This window comes from Mercenaria mercenaria, chromosome 6 (genome assembly GCF_021730395.1).
Source record: "Mercenaria mercenaria strain notata chromosome 6, MADL_Memer_1, whole genome shotgun sequence".
Taxonomy (NCBI): domain Eukaryota; kingdom Metazoa; phylum Mollusca; class Bivalvia; order Venerida; family Veneridae; genus Mercenaria; species Mercenaria mercenaria.
Window position 1 is genome coordinate 37,269,073 of NC_069366.1, and position 13,363 is coordinate 37,282,435.

Below are 13,363 nucleotides of genomic sequence, written 5' to 3' on the forward strand. Positions count from 1 at the left end.
ATACAAAATATTAGTTGTCAAAAGTTTGTGAATAGACAATAAACATGTAATTAGAGAGGAAAAGGATATCAGACCATTTTATGAATAAGCATTGTGTTTAATGGTTATAGGTTTCTGAAAACATTTATGACATAAGAACTATAATTCATACTTGGTTTGATCCTGCCATATTCAGGCATTGCTTGTGCTGCAGTTTGACAAGTTACTGTTATTTTGAAACTAAACAGACAGATTAAACCTGAAGCTGCTAGAACTGTCCTTCAACTGAATTCGAAGGAGTTAAATTAGTTTCTTATCAGAATAATGGAAGTGAATAAACAGATATTTAATACAACAAAATGCAACTTTTACTTCAATAAAACATGGAGTATATTAATAGTAAAGAAATGAGCCGTGCCATGAGAAAACCAACATAGTGGGTTTACGACCAGCATGGATCCAGACCAGCCTGCGCATCCAGCATCTGGTCAGAATCCATGCTGTTCGTTTTAAAGCTACTGCAATTAGTAGAAACCGTTGGTGAACAGCATGGATCTGGCCAGACTGCATTTCGGATGCGGGGCTGGTCTGAAATCATGCTGGTCACAAAGCCACTTATGTTGGTTTTCTCATGCGCGGCTCAAATATTAAAAGTGTAAAAAAGCTGTTTTATTTTAACAGCTGTTGTTATCTGCAGTATTCAGTATTTGTGAAATCAAGTGTTGAAATTATTATTATTTTTAATGCGAATGACTTTGCTATTATAAATCATGGGTTTCGTTAATTATTAAGGTGGAAATTGCAAAGTAGAGGAGGGGTCTTGGGGTCTTTATCTGCTACAGGAAGCGTAGCTGGGGCTTCATACATTATAGGGGAGGAATCCATCGCAAGCACAAATTTAAGTGAACCACTGAAAAACTATATTGTTACTTAAAGTTCTGTACTGTACTTTACAAAGTATGAGAGCATTTTGTATATCATTTTGTAGACTGGAAACCAGAGTGTTATTGGTCAGCATACAGAAAGTATGGATTGAGTCTGTGAAGGGAGGTTACTTACGGGTGTTGATATATACCACAAGTAGCCATTGACTTACCCCCAAAACAGGCAGTCAAATATATTTAGAGAGAAAATATGAAATGAGCCACGCCATGAGAAAACCAACGTAGTGCGTTGCAACCCATGGATCCTACAGCCTGCGCACCATCCGCCAGTCTGGTCAGGTCATGCTGTTCGCTTTTATACCCTATTGTAATTAGAGAAAGCATTGGGAAAAGCTTGGATCCTGACCAAACGTAAAGCGCGGCTGGTCTGGTCATGCTGTCACAAACGCACTATGTTGGTTTTCTCATGGTGCGCTAAATGCTTCTTCATTCAAGGGAGTAAAGGTACTGAGTGCAGGAATGAATAGTCAGATTCTGTTACATTTGCAAAAGTTTTTTAATTTCAGTTTCAAGGCAGTGATGGAGAGTTCTCGTTCATCAAGGTCACAGAGGCGACTGGCGCCTGGTTGTCTTTACTAAGACCCGCAGATCATGCAAACACCCATAATACACAGGTTGTCTTTGAAGGTAAGTTATGTACAGTATAAAGTGTTCTTAACCTTTAGCCCGCTAAATTTCTAAAATGGACTGGTCCATCATTCAATTTGGGCAATACCATTTATGCTCACTGAAAATTCACTGACATGGATGTGCTGGCTGATCTTGGTCTGCACTGGTCGCAAAGGCAGAATCACTTGCCGCCAGCAGACTAAAGGTTAAGTAATACTGGAATAGATACTGTTGTGTGATACAATATAACTATGGTTAACTGTAAAGGCACTTAACTTCGTGGACACAAAATTATGTGTTCAAAATATGAATATGAGGATTTTAAATTTTGAAGATAAAATGAAAGAGAATAGAATTTTGTTTGTTCATTGTGGATTGGCTCAAGCTATGAAATCCACGAAAATTAGTCCCCCTACAAAAATTAATAATTTCGTGGATTCACAAAGCTAGAATATATATATATTATATGGACTGTTTTTAAGCATAAGAATGGTGAATACACAGAGAGATGAAAACATATATTAATGAACTTATAATTGGACGATTAATTCAAAAATATCTTCAGTATGTGATTTTACGAGACCACCTTTCCCCTTGCAACATACAGAATTGCAGTCTGTAAAATTATAAAAATCAGATTATTTTTTTAACAGTTCAATTCATTGATAAGCCAGTTTGTCGAAGTCTATCTGCGTTTTGATAATGCCACCAAAATTGTTAAATATCACCTATAATTATATAATTAGAGGAAAATTAGAAGTACTTGAGAAGAGTTGAAACAGTACAAAATGTTGCTACAATTTTATGATTTTTTCTTTTCCGTATTCAAATATCTTGATTATCATTGGCATCTTACGACCCATAAGGCAGATCGTATCCTGACTTTAAAAGGTACCGATACTATCACTGATATTAGCGAAATGTAATGTACGTCAAAAAATGAGAGAAATGATGAAAACGCTTTGTGCTATGTTGCTATAAAAGGATTAGCAATTTCTAGAAAGTAAATGGGCTGTAATTTACCATAGATTTACGATAAAAAGAGAGATATATATCTAGACTTTTACGTCCCTGATTGGGGCGCTGATTGAGACGATAGCTAATATTCTGTATATGTAGAAATGTGACGAACAAGGTGTGTTTTTTTTAGTGTGAACAGTTTAATAATAATGTGTTTGTAACTTGTTACAAAGCATGTTAATGCATTATTTAAGGTTTTGAAGAGATCAAATGTTTAAAATATGTAACTAATATTTTATGATAAACATAACTAAGTTGTAAAATGTATGCAGATATTTAATAACTTGTTCAAGTGTAATTTCAACATTTTAGAAAGATATGACAAGTATCTTGGTGCATGCATTCAGTTTTCATCATTAACCTTTAGCCTACTAAATTTCTAAAATGGACTGGTTCATCATTCAATTTGAACAGTATCATTTATTATTTGATGGGGTGTTCACTGAAAATTTACAGACTGAATAGCAAACAGTGTAGACCATGATCAGGATGCAGGCTGATCTTGGTCTGCACTGGTCGCAAAGGCAGAATCTCTTGCCTCCAGCAGGCTAACGGTCTGCACTGGTCGCAAAGGCAGAATCTCTTGCCTCCAGCAGGCTAACGGTTCATAAGTTACATTGTTTGAGCAGATGAGACTGCTTATTAAAACTGTAACAATTTTTCAAACTGTTGCTGGATTTTGATTGTTCAGTGTCTCGATAATTACATTGATTGACGGATTTTACACAAAGCGTATTCTTGCTTAAATAAATATGGCTTTCCATAAACGTTCTTCATCAGTTTTCACTTTGTAGTATTAAATGTTGTTCTGAAAAAAATTGAATTCAAGAACAGCGAAACCTGTTCGGTTAGTTAGGGTATCATTTAGAGGCTTGTATTGCTGAAAATGGTTGCACTAAGAGAGATTGATAGGGGTGTCATTGGGAGGTTTGTATTGTAACAAGAGGTTTATAAGGGTGTCATCAGCAGGCTTGTGTTGATACTTTAATAGAGGCATCTTTGAGAGGCTTTCATTGCTTTAGAGGTTGATAGGGGTGTCATTGGAAGGCTTGTATTGGTACAAGAGGTTGATATCATTGGAAGGCTTGTATTGGTACAAAAGGTTGATATCATTGAGGGGCTAGTGTTAATGCAATAGGTTGATAGGGGTGTCATTGGAAGGCTTGTATTGGTACAAGAGGTTGATATCATTGAGGGGCTAGTGTTAATGCAATAGGTTGATAGGGGTGTCATTGGAAGGCTTGTATTGGTACAAGAGGTTGATATCATTGAGGGGCTAGTATTAATGCAATAGGTTGATAGGGTTTTTTTGGAAGGCTTATTGGTACTAGAGGTTTAATCATTGAGGGGATATTAATGTAATGGGTTGATAGGGGTGTTAGGGAAAGGGGTGTATGGTACATGAGGTTGATATCATTGAGGGGCTAGTATTAATGCAATAGGATGATAGGGTGTTATTGGAAGGTTGACTGTTGGTAAAGAGGTTGATATCATTGAGGGGCTAGTATTAAACAATTGTTGAAGGGTGTTATTGAAGCTTGTATTGGTACAAGAGCGTTGTGATCATTGAGGGGCTGTATAATGAATTTAGGTTGATAGGGGTGTTTGGAAGGCTTGTATTGGTACAAGAGGTTGATATCATTGAGGGGCTAGTGTTAATGCAATAGGTTGATAGGGGTGTCATTGGAAGGCTTGTATTGGTACAAGAGGTTGATATCATTGAGGGGCTAGTGTAAATGCAATAGGTTGATTAGGGTGTCATTGGAAGCTTGTATTGGTACAAGTGGTTATATCATTGAGGGCTAGTATTATGCAATGGTATAGGGGTTTGTCATTGGAAAGGCTTGTATTGGTACAGAGGTTTGATATCATTGAGGGGCTAGTATTTAATGCAATTTGGTTATAGGGGTGTTATTGGAAGGCTTGTATTGGACAAAGGTTGATTTTCATTGAGGGGCTAGTATTAATGAATGGTTTGATAGGGTGTCATTGGAGGCTTGTATTGGTAAAGGTTGATATCATTGAGGGCTAGTATTAATGCAATAGGTTGATAGGGGTGTTATTGGAAGGCTTGTATTGGTACAAGAGGTTGATATCATTGAGGGGCTAGTATTAATGCAATAGGTTGATAGGGGTGTTATTGGAAGGCTTGTATTGGTACAAGAGGTTGATATCATTGAGGGGCTAGTATTAATGCAATAGGTTGATAGGGGTGTTATTGGAAGGCTTGTGCATGATATTTGTGAAAAAGTGTTTCATTTTAGGTAGTAAAATCAAACAACTTGTCCTAGGTGGGAACTTGTTCCCAATCAGTAGATTTTGCTTCTCAATCAGGGGAAGTTGTATTTTGAAAAAAATCACCAATGTTTACATGAAGTCTTCAGTAGTAATTTGTAGTGTTTTACGATTATTTCTAAAAAAAAATGACATGGAATGACTAAGTTATGGAAGGAATTTCTATCTAAAATGATTGCCTATCAAATAACCAACATGGCAGCACTATCTGATGTTGATTAAATGCATTGCTTCAAATTATTCCAGTAATTTTATTATTGCTACTGTGCTTGAAGAAATATTCACAAGTGATTTATTTTTCACTTTATGTTTTGAGATACATGGAATGAAAATTAATGATATTTTGATTGGGAGCGATCTTTCTACCTCATCTCAAGTATATAGGAATCACTTGTTGCAGGATTGTGTTTTCAATTTTATATCTTAACTTTAAAGGCCCACAGTGTCTTTATTTAACATGTGCAGCACTGATGAAATATTCAGATACATTTATGTATTAAAATATTGTTGTTTACTTTCTCGTTTTCTTGATCTTTATTTATATTTTCTCAGTTTGAATAGGTCACTAACAGATTTGACAATGTATATATTTAGAAAGAGTTTAATGAAAAATATTAACTGGCAAAAACAATTATGAAAGTCAGACTACAAACAAAAAGGATATAGCAATTTAAATATTGTCAATTTAATGAAACAGCAGCCATTTTTGGCACAGTGATGTCAATACCAAATATGGCATTTATGGCAAAATTATGTAAAGTATAGTTAAACATGAGCTTAAATTTAAAATATACACTTTGACACACAACGTTCATATTATATGGCCCACAAAATATGATTCTCTTAGTTGTAATTCACTGATTTTTCATGTATCGGTAATGCCCATATAAGGACAGAACAATGATGTCACTGTGCCCAAAATGGCTGCCATTTCATTACATAGGTGGTACTCAAATGGCTATAACTTTTTTGTTTGTTGTCCGATTTGGATACTTTTTTCGGCAGTGTTTATGTTTTACTTAGTTCTTTCTAATAAGAAATGTTGCCAAATGTTAATAATTTAATTTTATAGGCATAAAATTTTGTAGTTTTGGCTAAAATGTTTGTGTATGTCCATCAACATTTAGCTCATTACCCCTGGCCTGATTTTGCATGTCTTGCTGGGATTATTTTTTGTGAAGTTATTGCCCAAAAGGTCATTAATGATTAAAATCTGTCCAGACTACTGTTGGAATTCGAATGAAACTTAATAGCAATGATCAGTTTCAGTTTGGTTTCTTTCTGTATGTACTATAATTTAATATATATATTGTCACATTATTTGCACTTTTTATTGTTTTCATCTTTGCGTCGTAACGGACATTATGTCGTTCATGTTGTACGTTGTTATTTCTGTTGAAGACATAAAGTTTCAAAACTAACTAAGAATGTGTTGTCTTGGGTTTTTTTTATCAATTAAAATAATAAAATGAAAAGAAATTTTTAGTTTTTTGTTGCGATTTCTTTTCGTGGATAGCTGCAGCTTTTAAATCCACAAATATTAGTCCCTGACAAATATTATTCATTTCACAATAAGTAAAACATGATAATGTGAAGATACCAACACCTTTACTTGATCCTGCCTTGTACGGGAAAGGAGGGGATAAAAGATATTTGATTTATCTTAAATTGACTTCGAACCACAAATTGACTTTTAATCGTGATCATTTTAACAGTACTGATTGGCTGTTAAGTATGTATTTAATAACTCACTCAGCCGTTTCTTCAGCTGTTTAAACACGTTAAAATATGTATTTGATTATATTCGAAAGTGTAAAAATTAATGTCAGTTCAGTGCAATATTTTGTTAACTTATGCAGAGTCGTAACAAAAGATTTCTGTTGTGCTCTCCATCAAAAATTAAGACCTGTGAGTCTCCCATTGTTTTCTTATTTTTATAGTAATATTTTTCATTTAGCTTGTTATTATAAGTATAGTTACGATCTTGAGCAGATATTTTATCCTTTTAGGGAGTCACTGTTCTGAGTAACAACTAAAACTTCATGACAACAGTTTGGCACTTTAGCAGACAAGGAAATTCTCTTTCAAGACATACTATATTGGGGTTATAATGCATGACCTTTTAGGGTTTTTGGCAATTTGTATTATGCCTTAGATTTAAGCAGTTGCTGGGTCAAAAGAGGGTTAGATTCCTAGCAGCTATACATAATTCTTAGTTCTTTGTGGAATATGGAAATGAAAATTTTCATCTTACAATAATTCCTTTGCTTACAGCATCATTGGTATTCATTTATTTAAAATCTTCGTTAGGATTTATTGTTCCAGATTGTCTCGATGAATTAAATATGAATATCCCACCCATCAGTGTCTGTTTTCATATTGCTAGATCAATTATCCGATTTGAAAATTTATTCTGGTTCATTTATTTTAGCCCTTGATCTTAAGCGAACCTTTTATTACAGCTATATGAACTTAATCCCAAAAATCCAACATTATCTTGAAAATTTAAATATTATGGCCATAATTTAGTTTTATTCATAAATACTGAAATTCTTCGATGCATTTAATCTCATTTCCCAATCTATGTGGAGAATTTACATTTATTTTTGTCCGAAATATAATCCTTACGGTATTATGTAAAATCAATTTTATCTCAATATGCAAATCACTCCCAATCAAATTCGTTCTGAAGCTTGCGATAAGGCATGATGAATCTGAGTCTTATGAAAGCTTTCCTTGTTGCTTCAACATCATAATAATCTCTGGTGTTCACGAAAAAGCAAGCGATAATGTCAGCTTCCGATAAAATCTCATTTCGCTGAGTAAAAAATGAGACATATTACGATATGCTAATTTTTACTTGATATGCAAATGAGTGTATGAGAAGGGATAAGATTTAAGCCGATTACCAAAATATTTTCTTTGTGTATTAAAACATCAGCAAAATCAGTTCATCGTTTCAATAGGATAGTTTGTCATCTGAGATAGATCATTACCTTATCATAGATGTTTATCTCTGCCAGGTACTCTCCATTCACAATGGGTGTTGATAAGCATGATATTGAAGAATAATGCGAAATAAAAACTGGCGTATCATTAATATAGGATTTTCATTCATCAACGTTTCAATAAAATGGATTGAAAGCAGGTACTCATATTACAGTATTCGACTTGGCGATTTTTTCCGGCATTGCTTGTTTTGTATAATAAGCTCGTAAATTCATAAACAGTATGTCCTGTAATGCAGTAGCTTATCTGATCGTAAAATACATAACATTTGCACGGAATCATATTTATCGATGCATATTTCATAATTTTATAGGACAAATGCGACAGCGTGTTTTATTACTCATTTTTACCTCAAGTAAATGTATAGTCTTTCAACTGAAAGGATCTGTTAGCGATAAAGACTTGGCAGCGATTATTTTGTTTTGAAAAAGTGCAGAGATTTTTCAAATTAATGAATCCACATCTCTGATAAATTTCAAAATTATCATGGTGAACATCTTTATTGGAAAAAAATATAAAAAAGCTTGTGACAAGACTGCTGGAAAAGTTATCAGTTTTCAATCTTGATTTCAATTCCCCCCAAAAAACAAGCACTGATTGGAAAGAGAGAAAAAAACAATATTTATCTGTAAGGAAGATCTGTATTTCAGTACTATGTAATAAAACTGGATCATGATATATGCGTATAAAGGTCTGTGAAGTTTTCTTCTTTGAGACAATGATATACGAGTTGTCACGTTAAATTACTTAATTGCTTGAAATTCTCGTTTTTTGCATATTTTATATACATTATTAACATTTTCTCTAAGAATCAGTTACTGTATTGGTACAAGTACCCGGACAAGTGAAGTGGATGGAATGATCATAAATAGTATATGAAAAAAATACGAAATGATTTAGTTATTTTTCTGCTACCTGATAGTAGATAGTTAGCTAGTGTCATTGAAGAAGTCCATTTAGATTTGGAAAATACCAGTTAAGTTACAAAAAGCAACAAACATTTGCTTTGATTTTCCTTTTTTCTTGTCTCCCATTGTTTCTGAAAGATACCACACTATTCATATATAAAGGAATGAATCTGCCGAACAAATCAAATGAATAAAGCATAAACTAATGTATTGGCCAACTTTTAGACAAAATTTATGAAAAATTCAACAGATTTTCTGAAACAACAATTTAAATGTTACCAAAAAAAGAATATTTAGCTAAAAGTTAATGATCTGAGGAGATTATATAATGATGTTCGGATAAAATTTATGCAGGCGGGGCATTCATATTAGTTTGATGGTTGGATGCACTTTAATTATCGCGTCAGTAAAGGATGAACCAATAGTAAAATTTCATAATAATTATCAAAGCGAGTCGGGTTATGATTGATTGAATTACAGAACTGCTTTACAGAATTTTAAAATATTTGATGATTTTTTCTGATGCCAAACTAAATGGGAATTAAAAAAAAAAATTGTAAAAATAATGGAACTATTTTATTTTTCACTTAGTTCATTAGGTCCTCACCTACTCTGTTATTGTAGAGCCACTTGACAAACAAGCGACATGATATTTTAACATGGTTACATAAATATGAATGAAGGAAAATTAAGGCAGATTTCTTTACGAACAAGTTAAACAAAAGCTTAGTCGTCTATTTGTACTACCTTTTGATGATTTTGTAGCAGATAATGGATAATATTCCAAGAAAATGATTTTAAAAAAGCTGTCAGTGATTTTTGATTCCAGTTTTGTGTTGCTTCTTCTTGCAATGTGTGTTCAACGTAAACTTTGATGTCATGCAGTACAAAGATTTGGTAAAATTTCAAGTTATGAAGTTTAATCACGATTGATATAATTTAATACCTTAATCTAACAAGCAGTCTAATTAGATGGTTTTGATATACTACAAAATTATCTACTTCATTCAAATATTCTCACAGTTTCGTCTTAACTAATCTCTGGCGGCGATCATGAAAAATTCTGCAACTCATAGGATCACCAAGATAGGGGTTTGCATAACGTATGAAATAAAGATCATTCTTTGATCACGTTGGAGAGATATCTTTTGTTATTTCAAACCTGTTATGTTAGATAAGGGCCAGTGACTGATTTGTGAAATATTTTTATGTTATCTTAAATCTGAATTAATTCAATCATTTATTTTATCTTTTTTGTAAAATCTAGATTAATTTATTCACACAATATCAAGTTTAATACACGTTTTATGGGAATAATTCATCAGATCTTGTGATTGCCCAAATACAGATATCTAAGATCGTAAATTTTTGTTAAATATTTAAATTTTTTGATAAGATCAACCGGTGAACAAAACATTATTGATTGGTTGGTCAGATTATAAATGCCGATCAGTGTTTCGATTAATTAGATATTGCACATTAAACACTCATCATCTCCAAAGTCGTTATATTTCTGTTCTTAAAGCTATTAGAATGTAGGAAATACCCATCGTCTTTTAAAGTCATAGTTTTTCTGTTCTAAATAATGGTACACTGTAGAAAATGCTTACCATTTAAATAAATGGAAGTAAAAAAAAAAAATACATCATCTAAATTTATCATCGAGCCGTTTGTCTTCCATTTAGCGGATCATCTTAAGTGAGAAATTTTCGAAGAATTTGGACAGTAAATATTTGGTTCATTTAAAGTCACCAAGTTTCGAGTTCTGAAGACTAGAAGCACCATTTCGTAAATGGGAACATTTCTTAAATGGGAAATGTAAAAATCTGGTGTTCATAAGAAAACCATGTGAAAGATATTTTGACCTTACATGTAAAACAAACATGTTATTTTCAATAGTTTTAACCAAAATTTCCCCATTTTGCATTCTATATCAGTGCATAGAAAGTACTTTCACCTTGTCATCGTACTGTAATTGACATTAGCTTATAATCGAGATATGTCATTTTCTAAATAAAACATACATTAAAATTTAATCTAGATTACAAGATCTTCAATCAGGGGAGTTAATGTCAACCAGATTTTACTCTGTTTTTCCAGCTGCAGTAATTATAGTGATGTTTTATAAGAGACAGGAGTTTAAGGATGCTTTTACAATATTATTAATATGCAAATGTGACAGTGTCATGTCATTGTGAATTAATTAAGGAAAAAAGTATTGGCATGATGTAATAATATTATTGATTAAAAATGAGAATATATCTGTTTTGTTAATTTACTATTCATATGAAAGAGCTTTTAATTGCATGTGATATTGTGGTGAAAAAGTTCTTGTCTTATGGCAGTGTTATCATATGAGCCGTGCCATGAGAAAGCCAACATAATGGGTGTGCGACCAGCATGGATCCAGACCAGCCTGCGCATCCACGCAGTCTGGTCAGGATCCATGCTGTTCGCTAACAGTTTCTCCAATTCCAATAGACTTTAAAAGCAAACAGCATGGATCCTGACCAGACTGCGCGGATGCGCATGCTGGTCTGGATCCATGCTGGTCGCAAACCCACTATGTTGGTTTTCTCATGCCACGGCTCATATGTCAACCATTCAGCTAGACAGAGTTTTTCTGTTGTTTTTTTCTTCAAATAAGTACTACCTACTTTGTAAATGATCTTTTCTGCTTCACTGGCTTGGTGAATTATGATTGATATTGCTGTTTTAAAAATGTACCGTAATTATGAACGTCAAAAATGTAGCTGTCTTTAGATTTATTTACATTTTACTGATGTCTGTAAAAAATGAAGTCTTTAAAAATAGCAATTTCAGAACAAGTGTTATATGCAAATGGAAGAATTTCGATAGTGGTAAATGATGTCATATTTTATTTTGTAATGCAGTATTATTTTGTTTTATACATGAAAACCATGACAGACAATGTATATATATGCTTCTCTTTCCTCAGTGTTTGATGGTGTAACTCAGGAATGTTGAGACAACATGTCTTTTGCGGGATGTAAACATTTTTTCCCTGGTAAAATATACATAGCTTTTTGGGTCGGATAGGTAGTGCCTCTCACATTAATCATATTAGTAATATATTAGTTGTAGTCTTAATGTTTGTGTATACATGATGTCAGTCTGTCATGCGATTTACAAGTGGAGGAAATTAAAGAATCTAAAGTATTTCTTTATCCAGTCATAATTTATAATTCAGGAGGAAGAATATGGTGTGAAATTGTCGAAGATCTGGAACAAGGGACAGAACTCCTAGCATCTTTTACAACAAGTGAGGAAGAGTCGTCTGCTTCTAACAGGGAGAAATCATGTGCTGACAAATCCGAGGCCCCAGTGAGGGAAACAAGAACAACGCCAGTTGTATTAAAGAAACCAGAATCAAAATCTGTACCTCATGTAACTCCTCAGCCAGGTATATCATATTTTTCTATGCTTATTTCTGTTTAATTACTTGTAAAATGTTTTAATTTTATTTATTTCACAGAAATTTCATGTTATCAAATTTTACATGTTTCTATAAACTTTTTTTTTGCCAATAGCAAACTTTGCAGCTTAAAGTTTTCGAAATAAAATTATTAGATACACCAAACCTTGGTTTTAAAAAGAAAGATTTTCTGCCCTGGCGAATTTGCTGTCTCCGAGTTTTACTGAAACTGCTTTTTTGGAATTTTTCTCTGCATTACTGCTTATTCAATACCTGTGTTATTGCTTATTCATTACTTGTGTTATTGCTTATTCTATACTTGTGTTATTGCTTATTCAATACTTGTGTTATTGCTTATTCAATACTTGTTTGTTATTGCTTATTCAATACCTGTGTTATTGCTTATTCAATACCTGTGTTATTGCTTATTCATTACTTGTGTTATTGCTTTTTCATTACTTGTGTTATTGCTTATTCTATACTTAGGTTATTACTCATTCAGTACCTGTGTTATTGCTTATTCAATACATGTATTATTGCTTTTTCAATATCAATACTTGTGTTATCGCTTATTCATTATTTGTGTTATTGCTTACTCTATACTTTTAATATTGCGTATTCAATGCCTTTGATATTACCTATTCATTGCCTGTGTTATTGCTTTTTTAATTCATGTATTATTAATTACAGCTTTGATCTATGGTTGTCCATTCTGTGGAGTGCGGTTTTCCAGTCGCCGCACCCTGGAAGCCCATCTCACTTACTACTGTTCCAAGAAGCCGCCAGATTTTGTGAGCCTACAGGAATTACACCAACAGCTACAGCAGCAGGCACGTGCGTTACTGGAGAAACAAGTTCAGCAACCGGACGAAGACTTGCGTAAGGATATTAAATGATATTTTGAATCTTAAGAACAGATTGGGAATATATAAGATTGAATCCAAAACCCCATTAATCATAATATGGTAAACTGAGAAAGTGTGTAACATATGGGAAACTGAAACAGATGGAAAACACACTGTATACACATTCTAGTAACATATTGTTTACATATTTTAATAATAATACAACAGAAGTTGTATTTCAAAAGTACCTAGTGATCAGTTGTAGTCTGATAAAGCTGAATAATCAAATCTATAAGAAGATCGTTTTAGAAGCATAGA

At 33.1% G+C, this 13,363-nt stretch overlaps 1 protein-coding gene across 1 annotated transcript in view; it reads left to right on the plus strand.

Annotated features, from left to right (window-relative positions):
- The window catches only part of LOC123549088 (zinc finger protein ZFPM2-like), a 62,612-nt gene that overhangs the window by 45,257 nt on the left and 3,992 nt on the right, over positions 1-13,363 (plus strand). Inside the window, exons 3-5 of the mRNA XM_053546761.1 lie at positions 1,430-1,550; positions 11,919-12,188; positions 12,891-13,079. Of these exons, the coding sequence (XP_053402736.1) occupies positions 1,430-1,550; positions 11,919-12,188; positions 12,891-13,079 (580 nt within the window). The remainder of the gene's footprint in view (positions 1-1,429; positions 1,551-11,918; positions 12,189-12,890; positions 13,080-13,363) is intronic.